This window comes from Tripterygium wilfordii, chromosome 5, assembly GCF_013401445.1.
Source record: "Tripterygium wilfordii isolate XIE 37 chromosome 5, ASM1340144v1, whole genome shotgun sequence".
Lineage (NCBI taxonomy): Eukaryota > Viridiplantae > Streptophyta > Magnoliopsida > Celastrales > Celastraceae > Tripterygium > Tripterygium wilfordii.
Genome location: NC_052236.1, coordinates 838348 through 860988, shown reverse-complemented (window position 1 = coordinate 860988; position 22641 = coordinate 838348). Strand labels below are relative to the sequence as shown.

Sequence of the window (22641 nt, the reverse complement as noted above, 5' to 3'; positions counted from 1 at the left end):
GCCATCACAAGAAAGAGACAAAAGCCAAAGTAAATTTGGTAGAAGATGAAGCACTAGTTGCTACAGTGACTGAAGCAAATTCAGTTGGCATTGATGGTGGATGGTGGATGGATACAGGGGCAACTATCCATATTTGCAAGGACCGTAGTCTTTTCAAGACTAATGAAGAATCTAGTGATAGAATTTTGGAGGTCACAATGGCAAATGGCATTCGCACAAAAGTTGTTGGCAAAGGCTCTGTTGAATTGAAGTTCACATCAGGAAAAATTGTTACTCTTGTCAATGTATTTTATGTACCTGATATGAGCAAAAATCTAGTATCTGGGGACTTGCTCAATAAGAGGGGTTTCAAACTGATGTATGAATCAGACAAGTTTATCTTGTCCAAGAATGGGGTATTCATTGGGAAGAGATATTCTTGTAATGACATGATTAAATTGAATTTAATAGAAAGTACCTCTTCTTCTTATATTGTGAATTCTATTTCTTTATGGCATAATAGGCTAGGACATGTTAATTATGGTAGCATCAAGAATATGTCAAATTTAGGATTAATTTCTAATTGCCATGATTTTAATCATACTAAATGTCAAATATGTGTACAAGCCAAGATAACTAGAAAGTCTTTTAAATCTATAGATCGAACTTCTTAGTTACTTGACATTGTACATAGTGATGTTTGTGACTTGAAAAATAGTGAATCAAGGGGAGGTAACAAATACTTCCTAACCTTCATAGATGACTGTTCAAGATATGCATATGTTTATCTTTTAAAAGCTAAAAGTGAAGTATTTGAAAATTTTCAAATCTTCAAGGCGGAAGTTGAAACTCAACTTAACCGTAAGATTAAAGTCCTTAGAACCGACCGGGGTGGTGAATATTACCCAAGTGAGTTTACTAAATTTTGTGAAACTCATGGCATAATCCATCAAGTTACGGCTCCTTATACGCCACAACAAAATGGAATTGCCGAAAGAAAAAATAGGACTTTAACTGAAATGGTAAATGCCATGTTACTTAGTTCCGGATTGTCACTTTCATTTTGGGGAGAAACAATATTATCTGTTTGTTATATCTTGAATAGAATTCCATTGAAGAAGAAGAATATAACTCCTTACGAAATTTGGTTTAATCGTAAACCAAGTCTTAATCGTCTTAAGGCATGGGGTTGTATTGCTTATGTAAGAAAACCTGACCTAAAAATATCAAAGTTAGGAAATAAGACTTACAAGTGTGTTTTTATTGGTTATTCTTTACATAGTTCTACTTATAGATTTTATAACTTGGAATCTCATGAAATTTTTGAATCTGTAGATGTAGAATTTTATGAACATCTTTTTAAGTCTAGTCCTTCTATTCCCAACTTAGATGGCAAAAGTCAAAATTCTAGTGTTCTTAATTTGGAGAATTCTCCTACGGAGGATTATGATCCAAATACTTCTACAGACATTGAGCCAAGGAGAAGTAAAAGACCTCGGGCTGAAAAATCATTTGGTCCAGATTTTTTAGTCTATCTTGTTGAAGGGAATAGACGTGAAATCAAGGATAAAACCTTGTTTGTCGTGAATATAGAAGATGAACCCAAAACTTATTTTGAAGCAATGAATTCTAGAGATGCCCTCTTTTGGAAGGAAGCAATTAATGATGAAATGAATTCTTTGTTGTCAAATAAAACTTGGGTATTATCTGACTTACCGCCTGGATCTAAAGCCATTGGGTGCAAGTGGATTTTTAAGAAGAAACTGAATCCTGATGGTTCAATTAACAAATTCAAGGCAAGGTTAGTTGCTAAAGGGTTCAAACAAAGGCAAGGAATAGACTATTTTGATACTTATGCTCCAGTAACTCGAATTGCTACAATTCGAGTACTAATCTCTCTTGCATCTATTCATCAACTAGTTGTCTATCAAATGGACGTAAAAACAACTTTCTTAAGTGGTGATTTAGAGGAGGAGATTTATATGGAACAACCAGAGGGATTTGTTCTTCCAAACCATGGAAAGAAAGTATGTAAACTTGTTAAATCTCTTTATGGTCTGAAGCAAACACCAATGCAATGGCATGAGAAATTTGACAATGTAATTTTATCTTATGGTTTTAACATTATTGATGCTGATAAATGTGTGTATTATAAATGTGATAATAATGTTGTGATTATATGTCTTTACGTAGATGATATGCTTATTTTTGGTACCAACCTTGCTTGTGTAGAAGAGATTAAATCTTTTTTGTCATCTAACTTTGATATGAAAGATCTTGGAGAGGCTGAAGTGATCTTAGGAATTAAAATCCTAAGAAAAGATAATGGATTGGTACTTTCACAGTATCATTATATTGAAAAATTACTTAAGCGGTTCAGTCATTATGACTGTCAACCAGCCTCCACCCCTATGGATCCAAATATCAAGTTAATGAAAAATAATGGACGTTGTAAATCTCAATTAGAATATGCTAGTGTAGTAGGGAGTCTTATGTCTGCAATGAATTGCACAAGACCCGATATAGCATATGCTGTAGGCATGCTTTGTAGATTTACAAGTAACCTAGGTGAAGAACATTGGAAAGCTATTTCTAGAGTTCTTTGTTATCTGAAGAAAACTATGGATTATTGATTACATTATCAAGGCTATCTCGCTGTATTAGAAGCATATAGCGATGCAAGTTGGAATAATATGGAATCTAAATCTAAATCCACAACTGGCTGGATATTCACAATGGGAGGTGCTGCCGTGTCTTGGAGTTCCAAGAAGCAGACTTGTGTTTCTGATTCAACTATGTTGGCAGAATTCATTGCATTAGCTGATGCATCTAAAGAAGCTGAATGGCTTAAAAATTTACTTGAAGATGTACCACTCTGGAAAAACCCTACTCCAGCAGTGATGATTAGTTGTGATAATCAGTCAACAATATATAAAGTCTCAAATAAGAGTTTTAACGGAAAGTCAAGGCATATAAGTCTTAGACATCAAAGTTTGATACAATTGCTCAAGAAGGGAGTAATTGTTGTTGCTTATATACAATCAAAAGCAAATTTAGCTGATCCTTTGACAAAAAGTCTATCAAGAGAGATGATCTTAAAGACATCTAAAGGAATGGGGTTGCGGTCTATATGAAATTCAACCATGTTTAGTGAAAACCCAACTTCAGACTTGAAATTATAGTCTAAGTTCAGTGGGTACAAACAAACTAAAAGATTGGTTTAACATGACACTATTATTTGGTTTGCCTCATATCCTAAATTTTAAGGGCTAGGGCCGAGCCAGAGTTTGATTTTAGGCCTCGTTTAGGATTTAGGGCTGAGCTAGGCAAGGAGGGAGATGTGGATGGAGTATGGTTGATATACACTCAGTTTATTTTCTGAATAAAAAGTCACATAATTACTAGTATAAAAAAAAAATTCTTGAATCCTATCCAGGGAAGTAGAGCCACCTTTTTTAATTGAAAAGTCTTGAAAACAAGTAGAGCCACTTTTTTAGTAGAGGAGGACCTAAAGCAATTGAAAAAAAAAAGGGTACTACGGGAATTCTTTCTTAAGTTACAAAAACTGTGAGGAAAGAACGGAAGGGGTGGTGGCGCAGTTGGCTAGCGCGTAGGTCTCATAGCTTAGAGTGATCCTGAGGTCGAGAGTTCGAGCCTCTCTCACCCCAAATGTTTTTTCCCTGTCTTTAATTTTGTGTGTTAATTATCCCAACTATTATTTCTCCAATCAGAGGTCCAAATGACTCCATCAAAACAACCACAGAAGCTTGACAAAAACATTCCCAAGGTTATCATCTCTTGGAGGCATGTCCTGCAGCCTCTTGACTTTGTAAACACCAGGAGTACTCCATTATCCCATTACCCTGAAGACCACATGAATACCTTCAATTCACCTTTCCTGTTTGTTTACCTCACCTTTTCTTGGCCGCATGGCTTGGCCTCCGTTTTGCCTCTCCACCTTCCTCTCCTCCTTTTTCCCTTTTCCATCCTCCCTTTCCACTATCCTGGCCTCCATATTCCATCGTTTTTGTTGCTGTTTATCAAAAAAAAAGTTATTGGGTGGAAGGGACAAGCGATCCATTGACAATACCAATAGCACATGGACGGGGGAGGTCCATATCTTGACATAATAAATGTGGTTGATTCTTTTTTCGCTTTCATGTCACACTCCTTTGCTTCATCCCCCATGCATGTTCACACTAATACACACCACCGTCATGGCTTCCTGTAAAGTAAAAGAAAATCCATCCTTTTTTTTAGAAAGAGAAAACAGGTTATATGTGTCGGTGTTCAAAGTGTGATATTCAACTTTGTGGATATTATACAAAAGAATAACAATGTACATTTAATCACCTTAGGGAGCTAACACGCGGAACAACATGTCATTGGTTGAGATGATAAACTTGATCACAATAATTCTTAGCAGAAGCAGGAGATCGTGAGTTTGAGTGTGATGAGTGTTTTATTATTGCAATTTACTATATGAACATTTGTTTAACCTAACGTGTGCAAATGCCACTCTGCGTTATCTTCCCGCACTGAGCCTCGACCCAGGTTTATCAGTCAGTTGCCTAGTGTACAGTTGGGTGGATTACACGTTACCAAAAATTAAGAGATTAATAAGTGGAGGAGTGCCCTACATTAGAAGTCACTGAAGTGACCATTACAAACGTCAAATATGCTTAACAATTTCAAAAAATTAAATAAAATAGACATCTGACTCCACGTTTTGTACTTGAAGTAAAAAAAATGCGCGTGGTTAAATTAACATGTTATATAATTAAGACATTTAGAAAAACACCGACTTTCATTAATGATGCATGTCTTATGCATGGTGTGTACCCCAATACCCTTATTTACTGCTGGCTCCAAATCAGAAGATGATTAACATCAGAAGATGATTAAATTAATATGTTATTCTCTGTTTCAATCATCAGATTTTGTGGGTCTCTATATTTTACTGAAATCCCTAACATTACTGATTTCTAAGCCTTCTCTATGTGGGTCCTCTCCGATTCTAACACCTTGAATGACAAAATATTCAATTATATTCTTCTTTGCTACGCATACCAAAAAAAAAATACTCATTAGATCTTACACTAACTTCTTATGGGAGTCTTCCCATAGATTTGGGATTATTCATATATAGATAGACGAATACTATGCCCCTTCGAGAACCACGAGTAACACTAGCTTATATGACACTTATGTGTGTGATATCTTATAGAGGTTTCGAGTTCGAGTTTTCCACATCCCCATCATCTATATTCAAAAATATATATATATAGGAATGTGTAAAACGTACAAATTTTTATTCTTAAGACTATGATTAAAACATATTTAGGGTTTAAAATTTAAGATTTACAGTTTGTGGATTTACCAAAAAACATTAAATTTAAGTATTTTAGGTTTAAAATTATAATATATTTTATTCTCAACTATGGATCAGATTAAATGATTTAAAATCAAAATTCCTTAAATTTTATAAAATAAAAACGTCTATTATGGAATAATGAGTGAAAATAACAGGTTGGGCTGGAAAGCACACAAACATAGGACCCACAATGTAGGATTGTCAAAGTTGTGGGCCTCAAAGCCTACTTAAGATGGACTAATGCAGGAATCCGTAATTGGGCCCTACCGATCCAATAATGTTTTTTTTTCCTCCAAAATACCTCTAAGAAATATATTTCTCATTGAAATTGAATCTTGAACACATATATGTCTAACTCAGGTTGATTATCAACCGAGTCATCTCTCGTTGGTGTTTTTCTGTTAGTTATTAGCCTACTAGATGATTTTAGAAAAAAAAAAACAAATATAAAAAAAAAGCACATCAAAGTCAACTACTTCAACTATTTCTTCTTCTAATTAAGAAATTATGGGCATCCTTTATACGATTTGGGGGCTCCGCGATCAAGAAAAAAAAAATCAGACAAGTTTTAAAAATGAAAAGAAATATGATACGATGTGACACACCTATTAAACCATTAAATTCAAATAGTATATTTTATAATTTTAAACGAATTACGGAGCACGAATATTGTGTGAGAAGATTACGAGTATATATATGTATGTATACCCCACATGCATGATGCATTTGTGTGCGCTGTCACTCTAGTTTGACTAGCAATTCACTTGTGCCGAAGTTTATTTTTATTAAACTCAAATTCAACTTGGAACATACTCGAACGAGCGTTTGTCAAAACCAGAATTATGGCAACAACGTGGTGACACACAAAGGAGGAGACCTGGTTTTGTGATACAAGCTCACGAACAATCTTACAGATCTCAATATTATTTTGTCTCAGTTATCTCAAATGTTTCAAATGATGAGATGAATGCATACGATTTTATATGGATCATATACCCATAATTTGATTTCACATGAATCATATATATCCATCTCGAGATAACTTCGACAAAAAATATTGTAATGCTTAGCATTTTCGCAAACCAAATAACGTCAAACATGTTATTCTGGCAGAAACACAAGGTTGACTAGAGAAGTCAGTCTGTCCAAACCCATTTACTAATTTTGATTATCCCAAGTTGTTGAATAAATAATAATTAAAAAAAACCTAGTTGGTTTTGCAATATATCATATAATTTAATCCTTCATTATTGCTCTTGCTTTAGAGTGAGAGCCATACTGAGCCAGCGGACCAGTAAAAGTGTAAAACCGCGTCGTTTGGCAATTCTACATGTCTATTTGTGCTACATGACTCTTCACTTCTTACTGCTCTTTCGAAAATACTAAACATATCTGTATTTTTTGTCTCATCTATCTCAAATATTAAAATGAACGCACATGATGCATGTAAAATCGTAAAATTCATATGATTCATATGAAATCATATGCGTTCATCTTAATATTTCAGATAACTATCAAAAACACTGAGATCCATAAGACTTCTGCCTTGCTTTTGCATTGACTTCAATTCCCTTGCTTTATGTATAAAATATCTGCTTTAACATGCTCTCTCTCACTCCCACTGTCTCTCCTCCTCCATCTCTATTATAAATTAGATCCAATCCATGCAAAGTTTAGATCTTTGAAGACACCAGCTCTTTCTTAGATCTGCCTAGATTTCACAAAAATGGCTCCACTCTTGTCCTCCTGTCTCAGAAAGGTACTTTTGCTTTATCTTGTTCTGGTTCTGTTTACTTCTGTTCTTCTTCTTTCTGTCTCCTCAGAGTCTCAGATTCAAAGCCAATCAGAGTCTCTTGGTAGGAGAAGAATGTTAGAAGACAAGCAGCCTAAGAGTAGTACTAAAACCACCAATTTGTCCACCAAGAACCAAACCAAGCTCTTGAAACCCAATTTGTCCTCCAAGAACCAAACCAAACTCTTCAAGGCCAATTTGTCTGCCAAGAACCAAACCAAGCCGACAAAGCCCACAAACTCTACCAAAACAACAATATCCATTGATTCCATTCCCAAGTCTGAATTGAAGAAGTTGAATTCCACATCAAAAGCCTCAAACTTTACCAAATCCAGTTCTTCACTCTCCACCAAGAAATCTCCAGATCTAACCAAATTAAGCACACCCAATTCAAAAAAACCAAAACCCACTTCCACAAAACAGAGCCAAACCAGTATTGACAAGAAACTAATTGACCCAGATTCCCAGAAAGCAAAGAAGAATCAACAAAAACAGACCCAACCCAGTTGGCTTGACCAGGAAGAAGATGCTGATTTGCTTTCAGAATTCAGAGATCTACCCACCAGACTTCATCGAACACTCCTACCAGACCTGGAGAGAATCTCAACAACATCAAAAGCTTACCTAACGAAAGCCAACAAAGAAATCTCAAAGAATTTCAAACCATATGTTGGTAATGAATACGCACCCACAATTGCCTCATTTGTGTCTTTTGCTTTCATTATAATCCCTCTGCTTCTGGTTTCTCTCCTTGTCAATAGAATCAAAGCTTATTTTTCTCTCCAAAAGATCCTGATTTTCATTCAAGTTTATCTCTCAATCTACTTCTCCATCCTCTGTCTCTCTTCTCTAGTCACTGGACTTGAGCCTCTCAAGTATTTCTACGCTACGGCGCGGTCCACTTACGTCTGTTTACAAGTTCTGCAAACGCTAGCGTATGTTCTGTATCTGTTGTTGCTGCTGATGTATCTGGTTTTGGTTTTTTCGACTGAATGTGGGCTGGGCTCGAGGATGCTGGGCCTGGGCCAAGCCTTCGTGGGCTATGCAGTTGGGCTTCATTATTACGTGTCGGTGTTTCATAGTGCTGTCTTGCGTCAACCACCGAAGACGAATTGGAAGATTCATGGGATTTACGCCACGTGTTTTCTTGTTATTTGCCTGCTTGCGAGAGCTGATAGGAGAAAGAAATCTTATTTAGAAGAAGGTGGTGAGGAAGGTAAACAGAATTAATGCATCATTGATTGGCATCTCTTTTTTTGCTTTGTTTTGATTGTGGGGATCTCTCCAAGGTAAAGTTCTTTGGATCCACCCGACAGAGTAAACCCTAAGAACCGTGCATCGTATTTCCGAAAGTTCTCTATACGGGATCATATGGTATTTTTGGCATTTTATCAACATTAGTGTCTTTTGGGAAAAAAAAAATGATTTGTATTGGCAACGTAATACCATTGGACAAGGTACCATGGTGTTGCTCTTCAAGATTAGGAGAAGTTGCAAGTAATTTTGAATTATTTGTATTTGTTATTATCAACATAAATGGAAAGGTAATAAAGGGTTGAAAATATTGTTCAATATTTCTTTACCATTTTCTTGACCAATGATGACACTATTTAAGTTTGTTGTTTAGATATTTGATATATATGAGCCTAAACTCAGACTATCTGTGCAGACAAAAAAATTATGTTTGACAATATAATAAGTTAGGTCAAGGTTCAGCGCATGGTCACAAGGGTATTGTTACAAGTGAAAATCGAACACAAGACTTCTTAGTCCATACATTTTGGCCCGTGATTCTTATTTTTTTGGTAACCGAGAAACCACTCAACCCAACATGTTATTCAGATAATTAAGTAGGCGTAAATCTCGGCCCATGACAACAATCCGCACCACGCTGGTGGCAGATAATAGAGTAATACTGGGTCGAAGCCCATGCGGATAGAGGCTCGAAAATGGGACAAACTCATGGAACCAGAATTTCACAAGAAAATATCCCAATTGATTGATTTGAACTCTCGACCTGGGACATGGTATAATAAATTAGATTATCGTTAACTCCTTGTTATCTGTAGTCTGTACATGTGAAAGAGGGGAAGATTTTTTTTGGCAGTGGGAATGGGACTCGTTTGTTGTTCTTTCTTGCAAAAATTGAGGTCAAACTTCTTCCAGCGCTACTTACGCGTCAGACGGGGCGTATGGATACGCGCGCCGACATTCAACGATTCAATGTGCCACCGACGGGGGATAGAATGATAGATTGCCTGTGCAATGCTTATCGAGAATTACGAACCGACAACGCTTGTGCTTTTTTTTTTTTACTACGCATTTAATAAAATATTTAAATATTTAATATAAGCCCAACTCAAATATATTTTAACAAATCCAAAATTTTAAATTATTATGCTCAAGCCAAAAATTCATGTCCAAAGAACATTTTGATGACACATGTATTATTATGAATTAATGAACAAAACTCAAATATAGAAAGTGTGCGAAACTAAAAGAGAATAAGACACGAGATTTGACACAATTTGTCTACGTTTTCGAGCGAAGAACAACAAAAAATTTCACTAATATGAAGAAGATTGCAAAAAAAAATAAGCTCTTGAACTCAAGAACTAACCCAAATCCATCTCTCTCGCTATAGACGACACTCTCCTAGACTCTCAGTGTTTACAACTAAATATAACCCTCTCAAGTCGACTCTAACGAAACCCTACAAATAAAACCTACTTATAAGGGTTAACCCGAGTGCAAATTTGCGACATCCGTCTGGACGGCTCGAGTAGCCGTCCGGACGGATTATACTGTCTCCCAAAAAGACATGTTATCATCGATAATTCTTGTTTTTTTACCGAGTGTTAATAAGTGTCATACGAACAAGTAATGAAACAAAACCCATTCTTTGTCACATATTCTGTTGAAAAAACAAAGCATCTTCCTCTTCTTCAAGTCAGTTTTAATTTTCTCTAAATATTAATTAATATTATGAATTTAGACATATTGTTATTTTTATTTTTATTATTATGATTAATGATGTGTTATGATTTTTGAAACCTTGATAATGCTTAATGTAACTTGATATGAAAATATATTGATATTGAACCATTTAATTTATTCCTGAATTACTTTGTAATTATGTGTAAAAATTATGGATTGTTTTTAATAATCATCACCTCCACCTCAAAAAAGAGACGACTCTCCAAAACCAAGTTGTTTTGTCTTTTGATACTAAGATAGATGATCTTCAAATAGTCCAAGCAAGTGGAAAAAGATTACTAGCTATCATGCCAATGATAGAGACAAAGATTACTTTAATTTTAAGACTGAATTAATGTGTATATTTATATTCATTACTTTGCACGTCAACTTCAATTGTCTTTAATTGCTGTAACAAAGAAATATCACGATGTTTCATGATTTTTTAACTTGGTTGCAAATATATTGAATTTTGTTAGAGGATCTTGTGTACGTAATGGTTTTCCTGTTAAGATTCAAGCAAAGAAAGTGTTTGAGACAATAAGTGCAAATGGAATTACAAATAGGTAAGGCCTAAATCGAGAAACTACTATTACACATGCTTTTGATACACATTATACAATTTTGACGTGTTTGATCAAGATGTTACGTTATTGTTACCAAACGACATATAAATTTAAAAAAAAAAACAAAGAAAGCATTACCCCCGAACCTCATTTTGAATCTTGGTTATGTCCCTGATGACCCCTAGTTATTTTGTATTAAGTAACTTATTTTCAAGGCCTAATGTAACAAGGATATATATATATTACTTCTTTTATGATTATTGCAAGAAAAATAGGGTGAATATCTCAATATTAACTAAGCTTTAGTTCCAAACAAGTTAGGGATGGAGGTTGGCTTAATGGATATATAGTGATAATTATTTTATGACTGTATCATTTGGAGGTAGTAGGGGAGCTGTTGTTGAATCTAATATGAGAATATTAATGTCAATGTTTATGCTTCCAACTCCATAGAAAAAAAAATATTTTCAAAGAAGAACTTCTACATGGCCTTACGTTATTCCTCGAGAGCTCAAAACCAAGGAGCCCATGGGCTTATAATTGTTGGAACAAAGAATTGGATATTCAAACAATTCAGTAAAATGAGCAAGCCCTACACTAGCTTTGCACTTTGTTTTTGGGCCCATAGGCCTTGCTTGGTACAAACTACAAAGTAAAAGCCACGTGTGCTCTTAATAAGCCGAAACGGAGACGCTAAGGATCACAATTTTTTTTTGTCTCATACATGCCTCGTATGATCCATATGAAATTGTGTACATCTATCTCAGCATTTAAGATAGATGAGACAAAAAACACCGAGATATGTAAGACCGCTAAAGAGGAAAACAGAGCTTGGATATGCTTAGACTTAGGGGCAGATCCACCCACAGCCAAGGGTGGACGGCCGCCCCACCTTTAAAAAAATAATTGTAATAATGCATATATTTTTAGAAATTTTTTTTTTACTAGAAGACTTTGTCCCTCCTTAAATATTGAGGAAAAAAATAAACATTAGTCTCTTATGTATCGTGTTGGACCTAGCTGTTTAATAACCAATAACAAGCTTAGTTCCCAACAATAGTCTCTTACAACTTTAGTAGCCACAATTAACTCTCAACTATAACAGCCTATGACCAAGTTTTAATAACTTAGTATAGGCCCAACTCTTAACAGCCCACAAACAAACAAACTAATAACACTAGCATTGACTTTACCTGTGACAACTGCAACCGTAGAAATAGCGTTTTCAGCGATGAAGATAATGAAGCAGCGATCGTGAAATCGAATGAGGGATGAATGATTCAATGATTGTCTAGTTACATATATTGAAAAAGATGTGTTTGATCAAATTACAAATGATGTTATTATACAGTATTATCAAAACATAAGAACTAGGAAAAAACAATTCTAAATGTTTTATCAAATTTACGAATATGATTTTTTACTTTAGTGATATATATAGAATCATAAAAAAATTTCTAGGGGCACTACCCCCAGACCCCCGCACTAAGTTCTGCCCCTTATGTCCAATGCTGGATCTACCCCTGCTTTAACTGAGCATGTAAGGAAAGTAGCAAAGTAGATGTTGATGTACATTCTCAAGTAGTTGAAACCAACAGAGAATTGAGACAGTTTATACAGTTTACAAGTCTGATAAAAACACAAGACATATTTTCATGTGAATTCAAACCAACAAAGTATTGAGACGATTCCTCCAATAAGGTAATCTTGACGGGTGAGAATCACAGTTTGCAGGACTCAATGGGACTTGAATCCATGGAACCCAAAGCTAGGAGCTCCATCTCATTTTCTAGTATAGCCATTTCTTCTTCCTCAATATACGCCCATGCTTCGACTCCACAGTCTCCATTGCTGGGTCTTGAATCCATAAGAAAAATCCGATTTGTGAAACTTGTCGTAGCCGACGAATCAAGAACCGGAACACAACTGATCCACCAAGGATTTCCCCATCCAAAATCAACTGTGTAGAGGCCAAGATTACACCAACTATCAAACGAAGTATATTCCAATAACCCACCAGGAGGAGCTGCTCCAGTTATCATCTCCTTTATAACCTTATCAAGCTTAAACAAGTTTCCCACAAGTGATTCTGGGAATTCTGGCACAGCTCTTCGTCGCAAGTTGACGCCATGAGTTACCAAATGTGGCCTCCGAATGCCAGCTTTTGCCTCCAAGGCGGACATGGTGGTTTTCCATAGAATTGCAGTCACAAGCTCTACTCTTGTCGGATTTTGTACACCGGAGCTTGCTGCCTCGGCCTTGAGTCTGGCTACCGCGGATGCATCAAACACAAACCTTCTTAAAGCACACTTGTCAGTTCTAGAAAATTGGCTAAAGATTGCAGAAAAAGTTGCTTCCTTTGGAAATGCATCAACTGGAGGAAAGTAAAAGAGGGTGTCAAAATTGGGGTGAAAAGCTTTACTAGATTTATTTGACATGGCTGCCCAACTCTTAACAAATCCACTCATCGAAACTCCATCAAACACAGTGTGTGAAAAAACCATGCCTATGGCGATTCCACCACATGAAAATCTCTATTCTTGTATCATAGCAACATGATCCCCTGAACTTGGAACCCTAGTAGTGATTTCATCTGGAAGGAACTTAGGGCTCTGGTTGAGGTCAGGTTGAATGAGATAATCAGATAAAGAACAGTTAATTTCAGCAACTATATAACAAATCCCCTCATCATTACAATCAGTAGAAAGATCGTCCTTGATCTTTCCTGCAAGTGGGTAATAGAGATTTATTGTATCAGATAGGGATTGCTTGAGCACTTGGGATCTGCTGGAGATGAAATCAAGATTCAGTGGGTTTTGGTTGATAGGATAGTAGAGGACAATATGGAAATAGTAAGAAGGGGGGAAAACTGATCGAGGAGAGAAATCTTGTGGGTTTTTGGGTGATCGGGTAAAGGTGTAGAGGGTTTGATGCACTCTCTGGATAATATCTTGACCTCCATTGATGTCCTGATCAAAGAAAGCATGAGAGCAGTGGGGAGAGATCCAGCAATTGCAAAATCACAAGGATCCGAGAATCAATACAAATCATCAACAACTTAAGCTTCAAGATATCCTATTGATTTCTACTGATCATTTAGTGAGAAAATAATTCACCCCCAAAAGAAGTCATGTTGGCATACAGAGTATTTCGTTTTTGACGTGAAAGATTCAATTCTTTGGTTTCCTGTCAATAAGCGGAATTAGGTTTCTAGCTTTGACATGGGAACCTGATTTTCCTTCCAAATAGACAGAGTGTTTGCAGCGTGCAAATGCATCGTTTTTTGCTTGAAGGCACTGATTGATTTTGAGCAAAATGTGTTTGGCTAAGTGGTACATTATGATATCGTGCATTCACGTTATAGTCGTATTATAACGATTCAAAGTTGAAACCATAGGGAATTGTTTTCACCCCGATGAAACGTAGTTGATTGCATTTTTGATGTTAAAACATGAGAATTTTTTTGTCCTTAATCAAGTTTATTATATCATTTGTATTTTTATAAAAATAAATTAATCAAAATTTTTATTGATAGGATGAAAATATTTGTACCTCAGCTCGCCTAGTATTTTTAGTGATGCACCTAAACACTTTTTGTCATCTCACTTCACCAAAATTTCCGAACTCGTCTCATCTCTTTTGCAAGAAGTCAAAACACAACACGCTCTTAAACGGATCAATGGGTTGTGTTGTAAAACCACACCTTATCTTCTCTGCTTGTCCTTGTTTCATTCTTGACAAAGTCAATAGTACTTGTGGTGGGCCTTACATTATTTGTAATGAGCCCAAAAGCAAACGAGTCCATGACCATGAAAGAGACCCGAGGATTGTGACTCTATTAACTAGTGTCTCTAACAACTGAAAATTGGTTTTGGCGAGAGAAGATGGACATGGCATGTGATCCTGGTTAATTTAAAACCAGTACATGGACACATCTTGTGTGGTCTTTATCTGAACACTTGGATACTGGGACTGATCATGTAACTATACCCATACTCTCAACTACTCTGTTTTGGCATCACTATCAACACACACAGATTTTTTCAAACATATGTATATGTATGGGAAATTGATGGATGTGGACATGGAGAATGGTGGATCCAAGAAACTGATGAGCTGAGTTGTCCACGTCTTGGCTGCAGGGTCCAATCTGATCCAATCTAATATGTTTGTTGGAGAGATTACAAGTGTAAGATTGGTAAAAACCACTTGGGTCATAATAGCCTATTACTGAATCTCCTTTTGAAGTCGAATCATATAAATTCGGAAGGTTCTGAGTTCGATCCTCTAATGATAATAATATCATCGTGCCCACGCGATGAGATTTGACTATATTAAGTGCAAACCAAAGTCTCACTTCGGTTAGACATGGAAAGATGGTGGGTTTATAATTGTGCACAATATCTCCATTGCTATGAGACCTTTTGGGTAGAAACTCAAAAGTAAATCCTCCGTGCGGGTCAAAGCCCAAAGCGGACATATGGGTCTATAGTGTCAATAAATGGTATCGGAGGTAGGTCCCAGACTTAGCCGTGTGGATGAAATCCTCGGATGCCGAACGTAGGGGTGGGCCCCTGTAAACTCGTGAGGGATTCGTGTTTGAGCTCAATACAGGTGGTAGTGTTGTGGTGCTTCGCATAAAGCGTGTCTCCCAAACGCAACAAGGTAGATTTGACCGGGATAGAGTAAGATATCGAGGAAGGATGTGCTATGGTGCTTGACATAAGGCGTGTGCCTCCAACGCGGTGAATATGAGTAGTCGATCTCGATGGACGGATAGATATTGTTTGAGGGGAGGCTTGAACCATAAGGAATGATGTGGTCCTTGGTTTGGACCATATCATATCAATGTGGAGATATGTCGGGTCCATAGTCCCAACATGCCCAACTCAGTCATTAGGTGGGAAACTTTAGTGCGTACGAGTTTGACGGCCCGAGTTCACGCCTATATCGAATACTCGAATGACAAGTTTATATGATGTCATTCTCGGAAAAAAAAAGAGTAATAGTCGGAAACAATGACTAGTTCGTGAGCTTTATCTTAATAAGATATCTAAACAAAAGTTAGGTCACAAAACAATAAGAGAAAAAACACAAAAACATCATGATAATTTCTTGAAGATTCATTGAACTCAATAGCTCAATGCATGATTAAATCCGTAATAAGAACATTTTTCTTTCCTTTTTTTGTAAAATTTTGAGAATCAAGTGGTCATTTTGGTAATAAAAATGTGATTCGATTCAAATCGGTGAAAAGGTAAGAAATAGCGGAGAGACAGGCGTGTAAGGAAATGGGACCAAAGGCAAGGACATTCCTCATCAAACTTTTCCACGCGCTATAAACCCACGCTCCCACGCTGCCTTTCCTTCTCATCTCAGTACAACGAGCGTGACTGAATATGCGAGTGGGGAATTTGGGAAATCGAAAATTTTTATTGCACTCGCATGAAGACAGAGGGAGACCGTTTCTTTCATTACAATACGGTACTTCTCTCTCTACAGTGTCTCTCTCCTTCCACTTCCACATTTGGTACAGAGAAAGTATCGAGAGCCGTTAGTCTTTTAACCTAGAGAAGGCGTTCTCGTTCTCGCTGCTGGTCCCGGAGGTGATTGATTATCTGCCGAGTTTTGCCTTTTTGTTTCTCTGCTTCAGTTACAGAGTGTTTTGCTTTCTCTTGGCGTATTTGATTTTTCTCTCGCTGTGTTTTTGTTTGGATCTTGTTAGAATTCGAGATATTTCTTATGGAGATTGAGGTTTTTGTGGTCTAGATCTAATTGATTTGCAATTGTACCTGCATTATGAAGAAAGATATATTTATTATTTTTGATCTTTTGCTCTTTGTTAGTTATTAGCTTGGACTCTACTCTGTTCTGAAAGTTGAATATTTCCTTTGTAGTGAACTTAAATGGTTTCTCAGGTTAGATGCTCTTGGATTTTTTTTTTCATATATATATATATATATATATATATTTTTGGATTAATAGAAGCTGAGAAATGCTTGAATTTTGAGATTGAATCAGAGAAGAATTATATATGTAATCTTTACAGATCATGAAGTAGTGTTGAATTATATGGAATGTGTTAATTTTGATATGGTGACAGACATTCTGGTGGCCAGAGATGTAGGTTTTCGTAGTTCGAATTATATTTTTATTTGATATTCATTATAGATATGCAAGAAAAGATGTGATTCATTCAAGAGCTGGTTGGCTCTGATATGTAGAACACGCCCACTCAGCGAATATTTTATGAAAGCTTAAGCTGATAGGAAGGGTGGATATTTTGTTACCTTACCACTAGTCTAGTACCTGTTACAATAGGATGATAACTCCATTGCATTGTGTAGAAAGATAATCACCTTAAGTAATGAGGTGTTTTTTTTAAAATTTTTTTTTCTAATGCTGGGTGAACAATTTCAATGAGTTTCGACGGAACAAACTATTTTAAGTTTTATTTTGTTGGAATCTGGAGTAATTATGAACTTAATACAGCTTGTCTTACGACACACTTAATACCTGTGATTTTTCTATTTTATGAAATTTCCATTACATGCAGTAGAAACTAGAATGGAGTTGAAATTATCTAGTGAAAGTGGTGTAGAGTTAGATTCTCATTTACATAAGTTTGGATTTTTACCAACCAAAACGTCAAGATGTATACAAATTTCATTTCGCACCTAATGTTCTGCAGGATGCTAACCCGGCATACCCCTATTATGCAGTGTTCAAGTGCATAATTGACCCTCCCTGTTGACATGGGACTGGCTTGACATTTATGAATTTTTGATAGCTAGCCTGCTGACAATGGATAAAGTATCTACCGACTGTCCATACCCGGGGTGCTTTTTCTGTGTCATGAAGGAAGGAAATCCAAGCAAGCGCCGAGCTAGCATATTGAAGTTCTTTAGGGAGCTTCCTTCACAGGATGATGATGGTCAAGTTCTCCCTATTAGTGGCCTCTGGAACACTGCCATGGCGCATCCCAATGACCCTGAGTTCATTGAGTTGGGAATATTCGAATGCATGGCTGCACTGATATGGAAGGGTTTAAAGAATCGCCGTTGGCTCTCACATGACCAAAATATATACATACCTTATTATGCTGCCCATATCATTGGATCCTACACTATGAATATGGAGGAATTTGCAGAAAGTTCAGTGCATGCTGGTGTAATTCCTCCACTAGTTGAACTTCTGAGAGGGAGGTTGACTTGGGTTGAACAGAGAGTGGCAGTGAGAGCTCTTGGACACTTGGCTACATATCCTAACACTTTTCCTGCTGTGGCAAGTCATGGTGAGATCCTTGAGCTCGCCATTCAACTGGCAATTAGTTCACTGGAAATAGTTTATTCACATTTCTACCAGTATGTCGACAGAAGGCTTAGTTATCACTGTGACCTGCTTACTCGTGGCATGGGTGGTGTTGAAATGGAGTCCAGGAAAGCAGAGGAGTGGGCTAGTCAGCTGCAATGCTGGTCCCTTCAGCTCATTAATTGTTTTGCTTTCAAGCCTGAATATCTTACTACTATATGCAAACCAGAATTTTTAGCAAAACTACCAGGCATGTGGGGTGGGTTGGTTAATGAAAACTCGCCAGCTGGCATAGGTTTGTTAAGAACAATTTGTCATCATAAACTTGGTCGAGGACCTGTTGCTAGCTGTCCTGGTATTATTGAAGCATTATGTAACATTGCTCGCTCATCAGATGATTGGCAGTATATGGCCATAGACTGCCTTCTTTGGCTACTCCAGGATCCAAGTACGTGTCACAAGGTATTTTTTCTTCCCACTCAGTTATTTTAACCCAATTATTCTTGAAATATTTCCATAAATTGTTTTCATTGCAGATTGTTAAGCATTTTCTACTGTGTTTTCTTTTTTGCTTATGCTGCACATATCATTCAAGAATCAAGATTGGCAATGTTAGAGATAAGTAATTAAGGATTTAATGTTAGGATTAGACTCATCTGGTCTCTAGAGTTTAAAATGAGAAGGAATTGACTTGGCCACTCTTATGTATTAGTGTCTAATATGTATCTCATTTAATATTGTATTTTATAGTTGAAGACTGTGGAAAGACTCCTTCTTTACTTTTTTTTTTTTGTCTAGCACAGGTAATTGAAAAGGCAGTACCTACACTTCTAGACCTTGCGGACATTACAACTCTGGGAGATCACAAGAAGTTAGGGGATACAATTGTTACTGCTCTTCAGGAATGTGTCCAATCACAAGGTACAGGACGTAACACTATTAGTCATCGTACAAAGGAGCAGATTGAGGAACTACTGAATTCGAGACAGAGATTGAAATGGGAGAAGAGTATGCCAAAAGAGGATCTCCATATTAAACAGGCTGCAGCGCTAGTGGTCAAGCTTGAAGGAAATTCCTTGTTCTCATCAGGAAATATATCTGGAGCGGCCTCAAAGTACTCGGAAGCATTAGCATTGTGTCCAGTGAGATCCAAGAAAGAGAGAGTTGTTCTTTATAGTAACCGAGCTCAGTGTCATCTTCTCTTACAGCAACCCTTAGCTGCTATAAGTGATGCTACACGTGCACTTTGTCTTCACAATCCTGTTAACCGTCATGCCAAAAGCCTTTGGAGGAGAGCTCAGGCTTATGACATGCTTGGATTTGCTAAAGAGAGTTTGTTAGATGCCATTTTATTCATAAATGAGTGTTCTCACTCCAATGACCCTGATCTCTCTATGAGGCAAAATAAGGTTCCTGACTATGCTGAGCGACTAGTCAAGAAGCAGATACGTGCAGCCTGGTTGTTTAGAGAAGCAGCTATCAAGCATGGTGGTGTCCAATGTGAGGGAGATGCTGGTGACATGTATGGACAGGAGACTGACGATTCTGAGTGGGAGACGGCGAGTGAGAGTGATGTAGGAGATGGTGGAAGGGATCAAATTGGTGATGATGATGATGATGATGATGATGATGATAGTGAATGGAAGAATGAAGACGAGAGGAAAGAAAGATATGACAAGCATTCAATCAAAGGTAATATTCGGCATCTCAATATTGGTTGCACTTTGTTGAACTTTTAACATAGCTGATGGACTTTGTGTCGCGCTTATGTGAAATAAAATCAAGGCAATCAGTGACCTTGTAGAGAGCTCTTTGTAATCGTGCAATGTGTCGAGCTAGGAGATTTTCTTGATTATGATGCGTGGAATTCAATTACAATCCAACTGAATGAGAATAACCATTAGCTGAATTTTTATTTGTTTGATTGTAATCAGTTAATTGGACCATTAGAGAAGAACTAGAGGACTTCTGAGAGCCAAACTTAGTAGCCTGCCATGATACCAATGGAGTTGCTTAGTTGTGAGTTATAACTTACTAATCGGCAAGGGGTTAGTGCTTACCAGAAAGAAAGCTATCTTGTTTCTTATCAACCTTTTCGTCCTGAGGGCAAGAGAGCCTTACTTCAGGTGTGAGCTTGCTGATAATTGTCCTTTGTGGGGCCAACATTGAGTGATAACTTTTTACTTGAGCTCGCTGATACACATGCAGAGCTCAAATTTGCGAACCCAGTTTTTTTGTTTCTCAGTCTCTTGAATCACTGGCCTTGAAGGTAACATATATGTAAGCGGTCCCAGAAGCCTACTCTGCCCTTGTCCTTCATCGTTTTGTACTTACATCCAGTTTACTTTGTTGAATTACGTGAATAGGGGAAAAAATACAATTGCCATTATGTGCATGTATGTCTCTAATTTTGTTAAACATTTTGCTGCCTTCCTATTGTTCCATTAACCCAAACCTGTTGCATCTCTCATTCTGTTTTGTATGCTGGTTGCAGAACTTAAATCATGGACAACTGTGGATCATTTCCCCTCTTTTTCTTGGGCTTAAGCAAGACTGCAACTAAAGCCCCTCCCCACTCCCCTCCCTCTCTTTCCCAAAACAAAACAAGGAAACTACTAAACACTCCTAACGCCTTTAGCATTTTGGCACCGCAGCCTTGGCATAGACAATAAACAATTGCCAATAGCGTTTGTGATTATGTGGAGAACCAGCTAGCAGATTTGCAATTGCAAAGTGAGTACTTAAACGAGAATAGGTTGTGCATTGTACTATCTGCCTACTGTCTCTACACAATGTGTCTTTAGGTCCCTATAACCTCCCTAACATGTCCATCTATGGTGATCAGACTCGAGTGTTGAAAAATAGTCGATGCTTGAATCATTTCATGGTTAGCAAGTGCCCTCCTTATTCAAAAGACTAAGTTAGTCATAAACCAAGTACCCATGGTGGTCTATCTTTAGGGACTTTGTATTATTTGATTATGAAATCCATGCTTCTTGTTTTAAGGATATGAATATTGATGATTATAAATTTTCTGTCATAAGGGCTTATTGTTGTTTTGTATCGCTTTGTATTTGTTTGCCTGACTCCTATAAATTACATTGGTCGCTTGATTGAGTAGACATAAAGCATGGATACAATGTGCAGCTCGTGCAAGATGAATCGTGAATTCTGGCTGAGCAGCGCCGAAAACTAAGGTGCTGTTGATGGAGTCATAGTTTTCCAGACGACATACTTATCGCCTCCTCCTGCCGTGCTTGAGCTTGAAAGTGCTACTATACTTGTTTGGTCTCTTCAGAAGCAGGGCTGTTTTTGTGTTTAGAAGTAGAAGTCGTTTTTCGAGTTCGTATATGCTATGTTTGCCCAATTGGTCTTGTGTATTCCTATTATGGAGCACAGACAGTTTTTTTAGAGTGTTGAAAAAAAAATTGCAGTCCAGATAATGTGGAGCTTTTTGTGTGATTTTGAGAGGTTTTTTTTTGTATATAGACAACCTTGTAAGGCTTTCTTTTTTTTTTTTTTTTGGCTTTTGAACTGTTCTCCATAAATGGTTGAATTCATTTTTTTCCCTAGTGCTTGATGGCACTTTTAGTTGAATTGTAAAGGATGATCTTTTTTTTGGTCCAGTTTATATTGATCCCGGGATCATCAACTTATTGAAAGAAAGTGCTGGAATATTATAGCCTGTAGGAATTGTAAAGGGTGATTTTTTTTTCCTGTTCTTTGGTTCGGTTGTGGTCCGATTTGCGGACTTCAGTACCTCCATTCCCTTGAGATATCAGGGCTTCTAGGGTTCAAATTGAGCGGCTCGCTTAGGATCTCCATCGACACTCCAATGTTCGATGTTCAAAGCTCGTGTGGATTCTCTTTCAAGCAATTCCTCTTGTGAAGCTGAGCAAGGTGAGTTTTTAACTTTCTATGACTTGTGATGCTGTTTATATATGAGATATGCAAAAGGCCGCACAGGTAACTCTTGCATCTATAAAGGGAAAGTACTTGGTAGAGGTGTTCTTTCACTTTAAATTAATATGTTGCCTAGTTTTTAATACCGGATCGTGCCGGTTCGATCCGAAAACCATATAATATCTACACAAACATATATGCATTGTTGCCTTTGTTGATGGAAACCCTCATTTATTGATTAACATATTGTTAGTACTATTGTAGAATCAAACGTAGTAAATGGTCGGTTAGCAGTCCATATCCACTTAGTTTGGCTTTTTATTGTTGCTGGTAATGAAGTAAAGACCAAAGAGTGAACTAAAGAAGAGATTTTGTCTAGACATTATCGAAGTCTTGAGGGATCAAGTAGTTCTTTTTTGGCCTATACCATATATTGGAGGGATATGAGGACTAATGACTTAATTAAGAATATGACGTAATTGAGTACAAATCCTACCTTTCATGTTGTGTAATCATGGGCGGCTATACGTGTTTCCATTGAAGATGCCACTATAGAGGTCATTGCCTAAAATAATGAACAAAATTTGGGTCTTGAATCAATTAATTTGTTGACATTTGATACATTTTTAAGCGTTTGTTTTTTCTTTTGACAATCGAGAATGACATCATATAATTTTGTTCTTCGAATATTCGATATAAGCTTAACCTCGAGTCATCATATTCATACACACATAATTTTT

General features: G+C 37.0%; 3 protein-coding genes and 1 non-coding gene across 7 annotated transcripts; 3 read left to right on the top strand and 1 right to left on the bottom strand.

The window, feature by feature from the left end:
- The first annotated feature begins 3563 nt into the window (after positions 1-3563).
- TRNAM-CAU lies at positions 3564-3647 on the top strand. Its single transcript is given in 2 exon segments — positions 3564-3601; positions 3612-3647. It is a non-coding gene; the product is annotated as a tRNA-Met (tRNA).
- A 3246-nt stretch (positions 3648-6893) lies between these two features.
- LOC119998912 lies at positions 6894-8727 on the top strand. The gene has a single exon (XM_038846386.1). It carries the CDS (start codon positions 7080-7082, stop codon positions 8373-8375), a length of 1296 nt encoding a protein of 431 aa, XP_038702314.1. The 5' UTR covers positions 6894-7079; the 3' UTR covers positions 8376-8727.
- A 3681-nt stretch (positions 8728-12408) lies between these two features.
- LOC119999108 (stemmadenine O-acetyltransferase-like) lies at positions 12409-13125 on the bottom strand. The gene has a single exon (XM_038846629.1). The coding sequence runs from the start codon at positions 13123-13125 to the stop codon at positions 12409-12411; it is 717 nt and encodes a 238-aa protein (XP_038702557.1).
- A 2958-nt stretch (positions 13126-16083) lies between these two features.
- On the top strand, positions 16084-21683 carry LOC119998774. Of its 4 annotated transcripts, none has more exons than XM_038846185.1 (4): positions 16084-16293; positions 17379-18460; positions 18802-19690; positions 20493-21012. In XM_038846185.1, exons 2-4 carry the CDS (start codon positions 17492-17494, stop codon positions 20543-20545), a joined length of 1911 nt encoding a protein of 636 aa, XP_038702113.1. In that variant the 5' UTR covers positions 16084-16293; positions 17379-17491; the 3' UTR covers positions 20546-21012. The 4 variants fall into 4 exon arrangements, with proteins under 4 accessions (XP_038702113.1, XP_038702115.1, XP_038702112.1 ...); XM_038846187.1 differs by lacking the exon at positions 20493-21012 and adding an exon at positions 21146-21683 and having other exon boundaries at positions 16086-16293; positions 17410-18460; XM_038846184.1 differs by having other exon boundaries at positions 16086-16293; positions 17410-18460.
- The last annotated feature ends 958 nt before the right edge of the window (positions 21684-22641 follow it).

What these genes read in the sequence shown, in the direction of transcription:
- LOC119998912 (XM_038846386.1), top strand. Translation starts at nt 7,080, where the DNA reads ATGGCTCCACTCTTGTCCTCCTGTCTCAGAAAGGTACTTTTGCTTTAT.
- LOC119999108 (XM_038846629.1), bottom strand. Translation starts at nt 13,125, where the DNA reads ATGTCAAATAAATCTAGTAAAGCTTTTCACCCCAATTTTGACACCCTC.
- LOC119998774 (XM_038846185.1), top strand. Translation starts at nt 17,492, where the DNA reads ATGGATAAAGTATCTACCGACTGTCCATACCCGGGGTGCTTTTTCTGT. An exon ending in ATCCAAGTACGTGTCACAAG is followed by an intron (nt 18,461 to 18,801) that starts GTATTTTTTCTT and finishes TGTCTAGCACAG; the next exon opens with GTAATTGAAAAGGCAGTACC. An exon ending in TGACAAGCATTCAATCAAAG is followed by an intron (nt 19,691 to 20,492) that starts GTAATATTCGGC and finishes TGCTGGTTGCAG; the next exon opens with AACTTAAATCATGGACAACT.